Source organism: Takifugu rubripes, chromosome 8, assembly GCF_901000725.2.
Source record: "Takifugu rubripes chromosome 8, fTakRub1.2, whole genome shotgun sequence".
Classification (NCBI taxonomy): domain Eukaryota; kingdom Metazoa; phylum Chordata; class Actinopteri; order Tetraodontiformes; family Tetraodontidae; genus Takifugu; species Takifugu rubripes.
Window position 1 is genome coordinate 10115010 of NC_042292.1, and position 16523 is coordinate 10131532.

Here is a 16523-nt window from a genome sequence, read left to right on the forward strand (position 1 = left end):
TTCCCCCCTTCTCATGGTTTTCAGAGGCTTCTGCTGGATCTGTTCAGGCAGTGGTCCCAGACTGGGATTGTCTTCCCCATAGACAGTCATGTTGTGGACCAGGTCCCTGTACAGTGACTCGTCCCTCCCTTCGATCAGGCCGAGGACAACAGTGTCATCAGTGTACGTGACGATGTCATCGTCCTGATCAGAAGTCCAGTTCTATGTGTAGAGTGAAAAGAGTGAAGGACCAAGGCAGCAGCCCTGTGGGGCCCCATACTGACTGTGGCCTGTCTGTAAGGAAGTCCCAGATCCAGTTACAGGTGGGTGAAGGTGGGTCCAGCCATCTGTATAATAGGTCTGATTGGACTGGAAGTGGAATCAAGGAACTGATGTTGTGCATAAGTGTTGTGAAAGTGCAGGTGTTGGAGTGTGGAGAGTAAGGACCATGACATCTACTGGCCTGTTGAAGCGGAAGGCAAACTGGAGAAGGTCTAGACTCTCGAGGAACCGCAGAGTTTAGCTGCTCTAGAACCAGCATCTCCAGTCACTTATGAGAGCGAGGGTCACAGGTCTGAAGCCGTTCACCTCAGCCAGCGGTTCGGCCCAGGCCTCTGGACTCTGAAGCCGGTCAGGTCCCACTGCCTTCCACTGCCTCGGAGCCCCTGGGACCCAGGTGAACATCAGCTGAAGTGCCTTCTCTGAATAATCCTGTCAGAACCCCCAGCTGATCCAAAATGCCCCAGCCAGAGAGGTCACATGACTCCTGTGCTGGTTTCACTTCATTGGCTACCGATGAAATTCACAATAGTCTTTAAAATCTTTCTCCAGAACTACAGGGTCCTTTACCCATCAGTCCACCAATAGGGGGGTCCTGGTCCTGCTCCAGGTTTCATCCTGTTAAAGGCCTGCTGCCTGTTGAGGATCAGACTCTGGGTTTCTGTACACACAGTCCTGATTGTTGCAGACACTGTACAAATAAAGTGCAATTGTGAGTGTGCATGTGTGTGTGTTGCTATGGGAATGCGGGTCATGTGATCAGCTGACTCTCCGTTAAAGTCAGAGAGGTTTCATCAGTTGGCGAGCCGAGCGGAGACTGACGGTGAGTTTTTCCTTCCTCTGCTTTTAAACCTTCTTCCGATTATGTGATTGTTCTTTGGTTGTCACAGTCTCACAACAACGTGCTGCCGTTTCTACACCGAAGGTGACGATTTTCAGCACCGCTGGCAGAAGGTCACACTTTGAATTTCATAAATGCGGCCGCAGATTTTTGGGTGTGGCGACAAAAACAAGAGTCACAATTTCTATAGCATGAAATTGAAAGAAAAATACAAATTACAATAGAGCTCGACTGCAGACCGACGGGCACCGGAATCTTCTGATCGTTCTGGTTTCTGAACCTGTGGAGTCTAACAGCAGAACCCTGAGGATCAACAGCTCCGCTCTCATCTCAGAACGGCCGTTTCTTTATTTCAGCGTCATGGATCGAAAACTGGATCTGTCCCGTCTCACAGACGAGGAGGCCAAACACATCTGGGAGGTGATCCAGCGGGATTTTAACCTCCGCAAGACGGAGGAGGAGAGACTGGGGTAAGCTGTCCATCCATCCATCATCCATCCATCCCTCCCTATATCCATCCCTCCATCCATCCCTCCCTCCATCCATCCATCCGTCCATCCGTCCATCCGTCCGTCGTCCACTCACTCACCCATCCATCCATCCATCCATCCATCCATCCATCCATCCATCCATCCATCATCCATCCATCCATCCATCCCTCCCTCCATCCATCCATCCATCCATCATCCATCCATCCATCCATCCCTCCATCCATCCATCCGTCCGTCCATCCGTCCGTCGTCCACTCACTCACCCATCCATCCATCCATCCATCCATCCATCCATCCATCCATCCATCCATCATCCATCCATCCATCCATCCATCCATCCCTCCCTCCATCCATCCATCATCCATCCATCATCCATCCATCCCTCCATCCATCCCTCCATCCATCCATCCATCCACCCACCCATCCATCCACTCACTCACTCACCTGTCCGTCCGTCCGTCCGTCATCCATCCATCCATCCACTCACTCACCCATCCATCCATCCATCCATCCATCATCCATCCATCCATCCACTCACCCATCCATCCATCCACTCACCCATCCATCCATCCATCCATCCATCCATCCATCCATCCATCCATCCATCCATCCATCCATCCATCCATCCATCCACTCACCCATCCATCCATCCACTCACCCATCCATCCATCCATCCATCCATCCATCCACCCATCCATCCACTCACCCATCCATCCATCCATCCCTCCATCACAGCCTGATCACCGTACAGTCACAGAGTTTGATGGACACAGAACTGGGAGCTCACAACAACAGTAAATGTTTCTGGTTACAGACTCCAATTCCCATCAGCCCCAGGGCACAAACAGACTCCCCAGGGCTCCATGTATTTCCACAGAATTAATGTGACCGTAGTCCAATCAAAGAATGTGTTAAACACGACTAGCGCTGTCATGATGTGATCAAACGTTACGACTGAATTGACTGGAAACTTCCATTTGGATCAGTTCAGCAACAAACCAATCAAATAATAAGACAGAAAATAAGTCACAGGTGAGGTTTGAATGACGGCCAGTCACAGAGAAGAGCCAACCCCTTTATTTATGGGTGACTGGGAGCTGAGTTTGTCTTGTTGTTTGGTCTCTCTGGTACATTTTTAGAAAGCATGACACCATCGAACTGTGGTGTGACTGTCAGCAGAGCGATCAGCTGAGCAACGCTGAAGATGCGGCATGAACATATGCAATATTAAACAACAATAGAGCCTGTGTGGTCGCCATATTCGCTGTGAGGAGGTTTGTCGCCCAGCAGGCGGATAATCACATGAAATCTGAAGAACAGACCGTCCTTTCAGATGGTCGAGCTATCAAATACAAAGGAAAGCATGAAGAAAAAAATAATTCAATCACATTTGAAAACAGGGGGCGGCGGTCCACGGTTAACGTCCACCCTGAGAAACTCAGTGCATGTTCTCCTGTTACCTGCCTTCCAGCCAACTAAAGACCAGAATCGAGAAAGAAGGGTCCAAACGGGAGCTGCTGGGTTCTCAGGAGTGCATGTCGGACTCTCTCTGCATCTGCTGCCTGCAGCCATTTAAGTTCCTGGTCAACAGCAAACGTCAGTGTCTGGACTGTCACATGTACACGTGCAAGTCCTGCAGCCGCTACAACAAGAAGGAGCACGGTTGGGTCTGTGACAACTGCCGCATGACCAGGTGAACATCTCCCAGACCACAAGCTGGTCATCTTAACCACACCTTTTCCTCCACTGATGGGTGACGTTAATGATCTACTTTCACGTGGTAGATAAGCCGTGATTTCTCTTGCCCTGATGCTAAGCTAACGGTAAGCGTTGTGTGCAGGGTGGTGAAGATTGGCACAGCCGGTTGGTACCATGACAACGTGAGAAACCGTTTTAAACGCTTTGGCAGTGCCAAGGTTATGAGGTCACTGTATAAGAGGCTGAACGGAGACGGTGAGTCAGCCGTGACATCATTCTGTCCTTCAGCACAGTACAGAGTAACCAAGTGCATCACGAGAGGTTCCTCAGCAGTAAAACCTTGTAGCATCTTAGCTTGGGCCCGGTGTAGAGAAGATGTCAGCACCATCAAGTGAAGATGGTTGGTCCTGCTCCCTGTCACCACCGCTGGCGGCGTAAGGGGACCTCCCTGTGCTGTAAACTACAGCTGTGTTTTGAGATCAGTCCAGTTTGAGATGAAAAGGAACACCCAGAGCAACAATAGCAATTATTATTACCGTCGTAATCAATGAATCAGAGTCTACAAGGTTAATATTGTCATCCGTGTTAATATGATGAGGTAATGATCCAGAGTGTCTTTCAGGTGGTCGTGATGACGACACTCAGAGCATGCCCGATGTTAGCAGCCGTAAGTCTCTGCTCACACTTTTACACCATGTTTGATTTAAATCGGAGACAGATCTACTCTGGACTTTTGCCCTTGCGCCCAGAAGGATTTAATGGCCTAGAGGATGAAAATGGAGAAGCCGATTTCCAGCGCTTCAAAACGGTAACGCCTGCTCTCACAATCATGCAATTAATGGCCGTGTAAGATCACAACCTTTACACTTATTTTCCCTTTTATTAGATGAGGAAGAACAAACGTCTGCTGTCGGTGCATCCTCTTGACTTTGACCCTGATGACTATTTCCCTCATTCACGGCGACAGTCAGTACAGGTGAGACAACAATCCACGTACGCTAACACATTCTCCATACAGCTCGGTTAAAGTGCGATCAAACAGGCCTGGCAACGCGTGATCAATGCAGGTGCCTCAGTTTGTCACTGTACGGCTACAGTGGTACCAGAGCTGTCTGACAAGTGCACATAGAGGTGCAATGACACGCTGTATGTCCAGTACACGTACAAAAAGATGGTGTCAGGCTACACTTAAGTTTAAGAAATGTGTCCAGTGTTTCTAATTCGATGATTCTGGCGGCTGTTTCATGCGACAGATGATGGAGGATCGAGGTTACAGGAATGAAATGGACTACGAGATGTACAACCACAGAATGAACCGCAGGAAGAGTCTGGATCGCTACGCCATGAGACCCGATACATGTACATAATACACATATGCGCATGTTGTTCAAATGCACAGTTAGTAAACATTGTGACCAGAAACATGCTAACAATCTTGCACCTGTGTGTATTGAAGCAATGTGTCGTCTACCTGTGTCCATTGACCTGTCGTGTTGTCTGTCTCTGTAGATTCCCCTGATGTGTGTTCTGCCTGTACACATTGACCTGTTGTTATCTACATGTGTACATTTGTTTGTTGTGTTATCCACATGTGTAGATTCCCCTGATGTTTTGTCCACCTGTGTACATTCACCTGTTGTGTTTATCTACGTGTCCATTCATCTGCTGTGTTGTCCACCTGTGTACATTCACCTGTTGTGTTTATCTACGTGTCCATTCCTCTGCTGTGTTGTCCACCTGTGTACATTCACCTGTTGTCTGCCTGGATGGTCAGATGACTACGGTGATAACCGGATGGTTCAGACCCGCTCGCTGTCAAAGATCAGCTCTTCTGTGGCGCGGCAGCAGTATGTCGACACCTCTGATGAGGACGATTACCCGAGGTTCCCCCCCATGAGTCAGCAAATGCCACATCGCCGTAGAAACAGCAGAGCATCGTCCCAGGAGAACCTGGGTCAAGCCCCGCCTGTAAGACAGGAAGCATTTTAGCGCTGCAGCAGCTGGCCAATGTCCCCTGATGAGGGTGTCTCCGTTCTTCTCCTGGCAGATGAACGAGCTAAACAAACGCATGTTTGCCATCGAGAGTCTGCTGAGTCGCCTGGAGGAGAAAATGACCCCTGCAGACGAGGTGAGGAGAGACGTGACCTCAGCTCAGCCGTGCAGACGGTTCTGTTTGAGTCGCTGTTCTTACTGTCGCCCTGCAGGCCGCCAGTTTGGGTCACAGTGAGGAAGAGAAGTTGAGGAGGAAGCTGAGTGAGCTGGCGGGGAATCTGAGTGACAAGGGTGTGTCGTCGGATGAGGAACCCGGAAAGAGGCGTTTCTCTTTGAGCAGAGGTCCAGCCAGCACCAAAACTGGACCGGCAATCACTCTGGAATCTCTGAAAGACAAAGAACTGAGCTCATCCAGTGATGAGATGCCCACTGAGGCCCAGAAGGTAGGAAGAAGGGCATGATGAGTATTCTGAGATGGTTCTTAGTCAGGCGGGACTTTCCAGCACATGATGAGCAGCAAAGTTCTGAAACTATGTCAGTGATAAGACTCCGGTGGTTTTGATCTGAGGGCTGCTTTGAGCTGGAGTCCTTCCTGAAGATGGATCTGGCCTTTCCAGGACTGTCTGTCTGCTCTAGATTGTCAAAACTCATTTGTTTGTGTATCTGATGCCTGGATGTCACATGATGACAGCAGAAATAAATAATTCCAGATCAAAGCTTCTCATGTTTTGGAGCAGTTGTTCGGTAAAGTCTTATTTTCTTTTTTCTTTTTTTTGGTACGGTAAATGGCTTCGTTCAGCGTCTTCATGCTCTTTCTTATGAACTAACCACCTGCGTTATTGCACCATCAGCAGGTCACGAGAGGACAATGTCCTTTAGTGGATCAAATATTATAACAATATGGATTTTTATAAAGAGTGATGAGGCTTAGTTAACCTGTTATTATGAATCAGTCATTACCATTAATGATATTTATAAATTATCCTCATATTCCCTGAAAACACTCATTTACTAACTGTTTCTCTTAGTTCAGTCATAAAAATCTGTTTGGAAATTTTGATTTCTTTGTGTTTTGGTGTGTTTAGAATGTTATGTGTTGAGAATGTGACAAAGGATGATGAAAATATTGCTAAATGTTCAGGCTGGAACAATCAGATCAGGCGATGATTCCCCATGTGATTGTGGGGAATTAATTTTTATTTAGCTTAACTGTGATTATTTTAAAAGTAATCAACATTTAAGAAGGTTTGAGTTTGGAAAGGTCAAGGGTCATAGACAGGATTCATGAATAATCAGCGTTTTGGTCTTGCTTTGTCACACATAATAACTAAACCTGCTTTATTTTGAAAATAATAATGCTGAAATAAGAGTATAACACAGTCTGATAAAATGCTAACTGATAGATGTTATTAATTGTGTGATTCGTCTCCACGTGTGTTTTGTAGCGCTGTCATCATGCTTGTTTCCTGGGTTGTTGTTTTTTGTTTTTTTTTGGTGAAACATAAAGGAAGTTTTGCTGCTTTTTGATGTCAAAATTGTCGCAGCATCATGATGATGCTAGTGTCCAGTGTCCCAGAGACTCTCTTCTTTGGGTCTGTGCTTATTACAATTTTAATTACTTGTTTGTTTATTTGCCTGAGGCCTGAGATGCCCTGTCATCAATGGGCAGAACAGGAAGTGAAGCATCCGTGCTTATGCTTTAAAGTCAGACTTAAATGTCAGTGCCTTAGCATGATGCAGGAAACCTGTTACTGCCAAAGCTTCAGTGAAAAGATAAAGTAAGATAGAATAAATAGATAATATATAACTCCAATTACTCTTGTGCAGTTCCTGAGTGTTGATGGGGGACCGAGGGGTAGGAGGGGCGCTACAGTCTTCTTCTTGATGGCAGCAGGATGAAGAAGCTGTGTGGGGCGTTGGGGTCTCCTGCAATGTAGAAGGCTTTTATGGTGAGGCATGAACTGTTAATGTCCTGAAGGGAGGGGTGGGGGCACCTGGTGAGGCTCCTACGATAGATGTCTGTAGTGCCTATGTTAAATGTGCATTAGATGCGGCCTGCACCTCTAGCTCTTCTGAAATTGGTGAGGAAGTAAAGGTGCTGGTTGGTATTCACGGCCAGTAATGCGATGTTTATAGTCCACCAATGTGCCCATCTGTGAATATAGTGCTGCTCACCATGACCACCACAGCACCATTGGTGGTTAGAAGAGCATGCTGTGTACACACTCTCCTGAAGGCTACAACAATGTCCTTCCTCTTCTCAACATTCAGAGAGAGATTGTTGTGACAGTCTTGATGAAGAGGGTGGACCTTTGCAATTGTGTGAATTGGGATGTCAGCAGAGAGAGGAGGAGGCCTCCTTGCTAAGTGTGGGGTTCCAACATTCCAACGTAGGAGTCCTTTGTATCCAAATGTATGAGGTTTGTGTGGAGGGCAGTGGAGATGGTATCATCGGTCCAGGCCAATATACAAACTGGAAGGGGGAGGACAAACTTGACATGTGTCCAGTGCAAGTGGACAGTAGTCACTCACTGGAGGGCAATGAGTCCTTTAGGACAAGGATGATCTGACCTGTCTGTCACTTTTGACACCGATGGTTGCACCATCTTCATAGCGCCATTGGCCTCTCCAACTCCATCTACAAGGGGTTTTCCTCTTCGTGTCACCAGTAATCATGGAGTATTGTTTCGCTGCTATGCTGACGACACCCAGCTTTACTTATTGCCTCACTCTTGTTGTTGTGACTGGGCGATGGGGGATGTGAACAGCAATGAGCAGTATGGCTGTAAGCTGCCTTGAAAGATAGAAAGGCTGCCATTCAGTACTCCAGAAACAGGGAAAACCTTTGACAAGAATTCTGTCTACCCGATGGCACATTGGCTGCTTAAGCTGAATGGTGTCATCTCTGACGCTGTTGTTGAACCATGTTTTTGTAAAAAAAAGCAGCACTCCCGCATTCTTCTGAGTAGTCTGAAGTTTGTTGATTAACAAGTTCATTTGTGGGCTAGCAATTAGCCTAGCTCTGGCGCACATCTGGCACCTTCACTGTGGGCGAGGTGGAGGTATGCAGGGGTGGGGCTTAGTTATGCTGTAGGTATCTGGAGCAGACCAAGGTCTCAAAACTCTTCTAAGTGTTCGGAGTTTGATTCAAAAGTGTGGTTCTGTTGACGGGGCGAAGAAAAATCAACTCGTGTGCATTTGCTTTTAATCGGTTTGATGCGACAAAGATGTACAAAGACACAGCGACTCACGTGACAAAAGACCAAAAGATACCTTCTTCCTCTCTACATAAGATAACCTATGACTGTTCAACGCACCACAAAGTCTAACATTAGTCTCACAGGATTTATGAGATGAAAGTTGCCTGTTGTTCCTCATCAAAATGACAGAATGGTAATCAATAATCAATGATCACATTGATGGATGGTGCCGGTCTGTCTCCATCCAGACTGGTTTTTGTTTTCCAGCTGCTAACGTGTGTCCCTCTACATGGCTTTCAGAGATCCACCGCTGCTGCCCTCTGTGACCTCACCACTGAGGTCCTGAGAACCATTAACGCCACAGAAAATGCAATGGTCGAGTACGGCCTCTCTCAGGCACACGAACGATCACACTTAGTAGGGACTGACGTTAAGCAAGCAGATGATGCTTTCAGGGAACTTGAGGAAAATGTAAGCTAAAAAAATGAAGTGCATGTCATATTCTGCCATAACCCCTCTGTGTCACCTGCAGTCTCCAACAGGGCTGAGTATCTGTAAAACTAACTGGTTCCTGTTTGGGTCCAGGAGGAGCACCACACAACATTTCCAGGATCAGATTTAATCCAAAAGAAAAAGCTCTTTTTTTATTGGAACTGTGAGAGAACATGACGACTTCTGAGAATATCTTCCCTTCAAAAAGCAATGAAAAAGAAAGGTTATTTATAGATCGTGCGTCCGATGTTGAAGTTTTTTGGAGTGAACATTTTTACAACGCATACATCAGGAGAATCACCGAAGGAGCAAAATCAGATCTCAGATCGGGGCGATACACCTAATGTGCGTGGTTATGATCGTAAAACATGGACCAGTGTGTGTGTGTGTGTGTGTGTGTGTGTGTGTGTGTGTGTGTGTGTGTGTGTGTGTGCAGCAATACACAGCCCTGTTGGTGTTACTGCTGGATGTGGTCAGGTGACACAGGTGTGGCTGTTACCTGTCCAGGTGTACATCGCCGCTGGGCAGTCGTACGAACTGGAGACCAAGCTGCGAAAGCTCGAGCAGAGCGCCAAGACCCGTTTCGGAGGGACCACAGATTCCGAGCTGTCCGAGCTGGAGGATGTAGTGACGTTGACCGCCGCCAGAGTCCAGAGCGCCGAGGGCGAGGTGGGTGGGATCAGGCTGAGCTCCTATTGGGTCATTTTCATCTGTCTGTGGGGCGTTTTCATGAGATCACATGATCAAAACAATCATTTAAACCTAGAACGGGAAGAAAAAACAATAATTTGGATATTCTCTGTGATTTTTTTTTTTGCTATTTGGCATTTTTTTCCACATTATTTTTCAGCAATTTGTCATTTGCTGCACTGATGCTAAAAAATAAACATTTTTCTCTGCAGATTTCTGACATTGAGAGTAAAATTGCAGCTCTGAATGCTGCAGGAAAGAAAAAGGTCAGTGATTTTTTTTCAATTCCCAAAATTCCAGCATCAAATCTACAAACTAACGGGTGAATTTCTCTCCTGCTTTGTGTGAAAACAGACTGGTGGATTTTCTCAGAAAAAGAAATCAGACATGAGTAAGAACTTACATTTTCAGCCCTGATTCTGGTTCCTTTGGTTTCAATGGACATGTTGCTTTATCTCCGTGACAATTACCATATATTTGCTTCCGATACTGTTCATAGAAAACGGAAACGGATCTCCATGGAAACCTGGCAACAGCAGAAACTGAAGTTGCAACAGGAGGTGTGGAACTGCAGCATCAGTGTGACACAAATGAACCAAACTACTGATACTCACAATAAGTTCTGACATTAATAACACATCCAAATACATCAAATGCAGATTGCCAAGTAAGAATTAAATTACAGATACATTCATTTCAAGGTTATCAATCATTTCTATGAAAATGCTTTTACTTAAAAAAGTGGAATAAACAGTTTTGAATCTATTAATTTACTTATTTATGATACACTCGGCACAATTTTTGCCAGAAATTGTAAAGCATAATTCATGATTTGATATTGATAATAAATAAAACAGATTCCTTGGTGAGCAATACTGCTTGTTTTTATCTTTTTTTTAAATAAAATTGATCAGCTGTGGGACGATTGCAGTAATTTGGTACGTTATCTTTCTGGTAGGCAGGTTGATTCTTTTTAATAATGAGCTCTGATCAATTAACTGATCTCAGTTTATTGATTTTTTCCCAAACAGAATTCTCAGACAAATTTGTGATGTTAAATATTTCAGAACCATGTAGCTATTCTTTAAGATGACATTAAATCAATCATATTGCCAACAAATACATGGACATACAGGGAAGCAGGGAGGATTTTCCTTTTATATTTGCCTGTGTTAAAATAAATGAAAAAATCTTCTTGCAACTGAATAATCAACATCAAGTCCCTCCAAAGATTTTTGATATTAAAATTTGTCTACTAATAAAAGAGACCCCAATCCCCCAGGTGTTCTTCTATTTCAGTTAATTGCTAGTGAAACCCTAAAAGAGTATTCCCCCAAAAATATTTTTTTTCAAACACGACGGTGTGTGTTATTTTTTTTGAGTCAGAGTTACAGCACTTCTTCCATCTACACTTTTTTGATTCTAAAGAGATGTAGTTTCATGTTGAGTATTCTTGCTGTTACCAACGTCAAAGGTCAGCACAAATTGTCATTTTCAGTCAAATTTAAATCCGTTCCACTCAATACAGCCATCTTTGATGGGGAACTTCTGGTTCTTTTCGGGGGTTGAGATACGAAAAATCTCATTTCCTTTTGAAAAAATGACAATTACGATATTTCTGATAGATATTTGCTTTAGCAGATGCAACCATTGCGCGTTTACGACCCCAAAGATAATACTTCCGGTGCGGAAATGCTCCTCCACATTAAAAGCATCCACAGTCCAGACTCCGATTCTTGTACCGGTTCTGACAGTTAGCGACGGGCTACCTGTTGGTTAATGGTTTTTACTTTGAGAAACAAGGTTCGGGGGCTTACGAGAACTTCGATGAAAGTTCTGCCAGTAAGAAACTCGCTCGGATCTGGTTGCGTCAGAAGGTGTCCACCGTTCGAACGACGTCACAAAAAGTTTGCTCTGAAACCCAATTAGCGAGATATTCTGGCGCCGCCCGAAACCGGTTCAGTGTGTTCCGCAATCGCTGAAATAATGGGAACGAATCCGAAGAGCCTGGAGGTCAGAGGTGAGAACGCTAATCGATACTTTTATTGGGGAGTTACAGGCCACAGGGCGTCGGCTTTGAGTATAGCACCACCTGTTGGTGGACCCCTCATCTATGCGTCTGGGACGGTTATTGTAATAACCATAATTATCTGTTACAACTGTTGTCAGAAACATTCATATGAGCTCATATGTTAATAATTATGACGATAAACACAATGATATAAAATCACCAAAGCAGAGCCAATTTTCCAGTTGTCACCGTTTATTAAAGCTTGTCGACAGGTGGTTGTGAAGGCAAATTCAGTTAAAATGGACAAAAACCCACACGAAATGAATTAATTTTCTTCAGGTAAGTCAGCATTTATCCATCCATCTTCTCCCTGCTGTGGTGGAGCCAGAGGGAGGGTCACCCTGGATAAATCTCAAGCTCATTCCAGGGCAACATAGAGAGACAAACAACCATTTATGCTGGCATGCGTACACATTAGGACAATTTAAAGTCAGCAGGCCACCCCAAACACAAACCACCCTGGAGAGGATCCGCACGGACCTGGGATGAACAAGTAAACTCTCCACAGAAAGGGGGATTCAAACAACCCTCTTGCTGTGAGGCCACAGTGCTAACCAGTATTTATCAGTGAGTCTGAATAATATTTCTTGATTATAAATTCCTATTAACTGTATGCATTGGTCATGTGACTGACACGTATCAATAACAATAACTATTATCAGTATGGTGGGTGGGGCAAGCTGTTAACCGTTGACTTCCCCAGGGGGCGCTAGAGAGCTGCATTAGTCCTCACATCATACACCACCACGTGATGAGCAGCGAGGCAAGGAGACCAATGGCAGAGCTGGCTGCAGACGAGGGGGCGGAGTTACACAGGTCAGAGTTACAGCACTTGAAGGTGAAACTGGAAACCTGAAATAGGCAGTGATCACGTGATTAATATTCCATTTTATACAAACTGGTGAACAAGAAAAACCGTGTCTGAACTCATTTAATCTTAATTAAACATCCAATTTTCTTATCTTTCGATTAGTCAATCAGCAAATCAATGTCAATCACCATGGTGCTATCATCAATCCATCACCTGTCCATTAATCATCCATTCATCCATCCAGGCATCCATCCATCAGCCATTTATCAGTCCATCCAACCTTTATCCATCCATCATCTTTCATTATCTGCGCATCTTTTCATCAATAATCCAGTCATCATCCACCCATCATCCATTTATCAATCTATCAGCATTAATCATTGATCTTTTCATCCATCCATCCATCCATCCATCCATCCATCCATCCATCCATCCATCCATCCATCCATCATCCAGCTTTCTACCCATCCATTATTCATCTGTCCATCTATCACCCATCATACTGATGTTTCTGCTATAACAGGTCAACCTGATGTTTATGTTTATGAACTATGAAGGAATCTGGAGAACCACCAGGAGAACAAGAACACAGAATCAAACCCACAACCTGCTGACTGTGGGGGAAGCTGTGGAAATGTGTTTCGGACGTCACCTGAGGAAACATCTGTCCCAGTCGACTGTACTCACAGTCTGAATACTTCAGGCACTGACGGTACGTCATTCCACCTGCAGCAAGAACAGCAGAATCTGAGCGGAACCTCAACAGGAGCAGAACAGAACCGTAAAACGCGTTTGAGATGAGATCCAAAAAGGTTTTGTTGTTCAGCAGTCACTTGGTCTCAACCAGAATCTGAGCGTAGCGTGGACACATGTACACACCTCTCTCGTTGAGTGTGAGGCAGGCGTCGTCATAGCTACAGTCTCGTTGTTTCGAGCAGCTGGCAGTGTAGTCCTTACAGCTGTAGCACCGGATAGCTGATGCTGGAAAACAAAGCCCTTTATTCTGGGTTTGGACTGGACCCAAACTGCTCTAACACTCAGTGTGTTTGTTGCTGCACAAACACAAATCAACCACGGATGACATTCATGTCAAAGACAAGAAAAGATAATATCATTATTAAAAATCCAAAACGATACAGACATTTTTAGCATTTTAGGACATCCAACACACCTGAACTATTTAATATAGTTTCTTTTCTGTATGAACACTGAAGTTGTAACTTGTAAACTTGTAAATAGCTTGAACCCCCCAAAAAGACCATTTTTGAAGCTTAAAAACACATCAACTCAAGCATAATTGTATGACTTTGGCCACATCTGATGAATAAGCGTTCAATAATAATAATGAAGTAAACAAACCCAAGCCAGTCAAGGTTGAGCAGACCAGCAGACAGATCCACAGAGAGCCCTTCATTTTGAACTCAGCACAGCCCAGACAGTCTCATCTGGAATCACGATTCACACAAATATACATGTAACATGCAGCATTCATACATCATCATGCACTATCCTACAGTATCGTGCACTCACCCAGCAGCAGGAGCAGCAGTGATATAGATGCTGCTGATGTTTAAGGAGAGACTCCACTCTGACTGAGTGAAATTATCAGAGCCTTACTCCCAGTGGGGCGTGGCCTCCCTGATCTACTGGGAGGGGTTTCCTAGAGGATTTAATAATATTTAATTAATATTGTTGTTTTGAAGTTTAAAAAAAATGCTTAAACAACATTTACACTCAAAAATATTGGGGGGCATTTCCACTTAATTAGTGTTTTAACAGTAAATAAAAAGACAAAATCTGCCTGTCAGTATCCAGATGGATGGATGGACGGATGGATGGATGATGGATGGATGGATGGATGGATGGATGGATGGAGGGATGGATGGAGGGTGGATGGATGGATGGATGGATGGATGGATGGATGGATGGTTGGTTGATGGGTGGATGGATGGATAGATGGATGGATGGATGGATGATGGGTGGGTGGACGGATGGATGGATGGATGGATGGATGGATGGATGGATGATGGGTGGGTGGACGGATGGATGGATGGATGGATGGATGGATGGATGGATGGATGGATGGATGGATGATGGGTGGGTGGATGGATGGATGGATGGATGATGGATGGATGGATGGATGATGGGTGGGTGGATGGATGGATGGATGGATGGATGATGGATGGATGGATGGATGATGGGTGGGTGGATGGATGGATGGATGGATGATGGATGGATGGATGGATGATGGGTGGGTGGATGGATGGATGGATGGATGGATGATGGATGGATGGATGGATAGGTGGATGATGGATGGATGGATGGATGATGGATGGTGGGTGGATGGATGGATGGATGGATGGATGGATGGATGGATGGATGGATGGATGATGGGTGATGGCTGGATGGATGATGGAGGGATGGATGGAGGGATGAATGGATGGATGGAGGGTGGATGGATGATGGATGGTGGGTGGATGGATGGATGGATGATGGATGGTGGGTGGATGGATGGAGGGATGGATGATGGAGGGATGGATGGATGGATGCATGGGTGGATGGATGGATGGACGGATGGATGAGTGGATGGATGGATGGTGGGTGGATGGATGGATGGATGGATGGATGGTGGGTGGTTGGATGGATGAGTGGATGGATGGTGGGTGGATGGATGGATGGATGCATGGGTGGATGGATGGATGGATGGATGGTGGGTGGTTGGATGGATGAGTGGATGGATGGATGCATGGGTGGATGGATGGATGGTGGGTGGATGGATGGATGGATGGATGGATGGATGGATGGATGGATGGATGGTGGGTGGTTGGATGGATGAGTGGATGGACGGATGGATGAGTGGATGGATGGATGGTGGATGGATGGATGGATGGATGGATGGATGGATGGATGGATGGATGGATGGATGGATGGATGGATGGATGGATGGATGGTGGGTGGTTGGATGGATGAGTGGATGGATGGTGGGTGGATGGATGGATGCATGGGTGGATGGATGGATGGATGCATGGGTGGATGGATGGATGGATGGATGGATGGTGGGTGGTTGGATGGATGAGTGGATGGATGGTGGGTGGATGGATGGATGGATGCATGGGTGGATGGATGGATGGACGGATGATATCATATCTCTCTGTATCCGTGTGAGCCCCTATTGGTCTTGGGGTTGGCTCCGCCCTGATGGACAGCTGATCCGTGCACACCTCCACCTGAGCAGAGCTGTGATGTCAGCACTGGGCCGGTCTGCTAGTGTCAGCACACTGCTGATACTGAAGATGATGAAGACCACAGCTGCTTTGGGTTTCAGCATTTATCTCAGTACAGAAGGAAGGCAGCGATGATGTCACTGCAATGAAACAAAGAAGACACAGAAAACAAAAACAATCAGCTTCAGTTTGCACCAAAACAAAGAACCCATGTTCTGAAAACAAGCGCTGTATTCAGACCTTCATCAGACATTGGTCCACCACCGCCATCTTCATCATCCTCATTACAAGAATAGACCACTGTTATCTGACCTTCATCATTCCACCATTGTGGACCCTGACCCTAAGTGATCTTCCTCTTCTATTAATGTGCTCCATCCATTCATACGAGGGTCGTTGGGTCAATTATGGACCCCTCATTACCAACTGACTCTGAACCTCAAAATAGCTCACAAAGCTTAGGGATGATCTCATATACCTCTAGAAATGGAAGAACATTTTTGATTCCACTGTTTGGTTGGTCAGCAGATGTCCCGTGGCTGACAGGTGAGACGCTCGTGAGCTGAAATTTAAAACCGTCATTAATGATTCAGAAAGTTCACCTTGTCTTTGTTGCCCCGGGAGGAAGGAGCCTCGTTTTCTGCAGAAACTGCAACTTCTGCTGAAGTAAAACTGCTTCTGCCGCATTCACTCGTCAGAGTTACTGTGGTTTTGTTTGTTTTTTTACAGTTTTTCTTGGCATTAGGAGGTTCTGG

General features: G+C 45.6%; 2 protein-coding genes and 1 long non-coding RNA gene across 6 annotated transcripts; 1 reads left to right on the forward strand and 2 right to left on the reverse strand.

Annotated features, from left to right (window-relative positions):
• The first annotated feature begins 188 nt into the window (after positions 1–188).
• mlpha (melanophilin a) lies at positions 189–10535 on the forward strand. Of its 4 annotated transcripts, none has more exons than XM_029840337.1 (17): positions 189–302; positions 386–1081; positions 1456–1569; positions 3062–3283; positions 3431–3543; positions 3911–3955; positions 4038–4096; positions 4175–4264; positions 4542–4647; positions 5063–5256; positions 5336–5416; positions 5493–5723; positions 8781–8951; positions 9480–9641; positions 9875–9928; positions 10017–10053; positions 10162–10535. In XM_029840337.1, exons 3-17 carry the CDS (start codon positions 1460–1462, stop codon positions 10206–10208), a joined length of 1722 nt encoding a protein of 573 aa, XP_029696197.1. In that variant the 5' UTR covers positions 189–302; positions 386–1081; positions 1456–1459; the 3' UTR covers positions 10209–10535. The 4 variants fall into 4 exon arrangements, 3 of the variants coding, with proteins under 3 accessions (XP_029696197.1, XP_011604787.1, XP_029696198.1); XM_011606485.2 differs by having other exon boundaries at positions 4041–4096; XM_029840338.1 differs by lacking the exon at positions 8781–8951 and having other exon boundaries at positions 191–302.
• Positions 9536–11677, reverse strand: LOC115250689 (uncharacterized). Its single transcript, XR_003889256.1, has 3 exons — positions 11480–11677; positions 10066–10188; positions 9536–9686 (listed from the first exon to the last, which is right to left on the reverse strand). It is a non-coding gene; the product is annotated as an uncharacterized lncRNA (long non-coding RNA).
• A 230-nt stretch (positions 11678–11907) lies between these two features.
• cd59a (CD59 molecule (CD59 blood group) a) lies at positions 11908–14150 on the reverse strand. Its single transcript, XM_003966711.3, has 5 exons — positions 14075–14150; positions 13904–13989; positions 13424–13525; positions 13197–13270; positions 11908–12585 (listed from the first exon to the last, which is right to left on the reverse strand). The coding sequence occupies exons 2-5, from the start codon at positions 13956–13958 to the stop codon at positions 12463–12465; spliced, it is 354 nt and encodes a 117-aa protein (XP_003966760.1). The 5' UTR covers positions 13959–13989; positions 14075–14150; the 3' UTR covers positions 11908–12462.
• Between the last annotated feature and the right edge of the window lie 2373 nt (positions 14151–16523).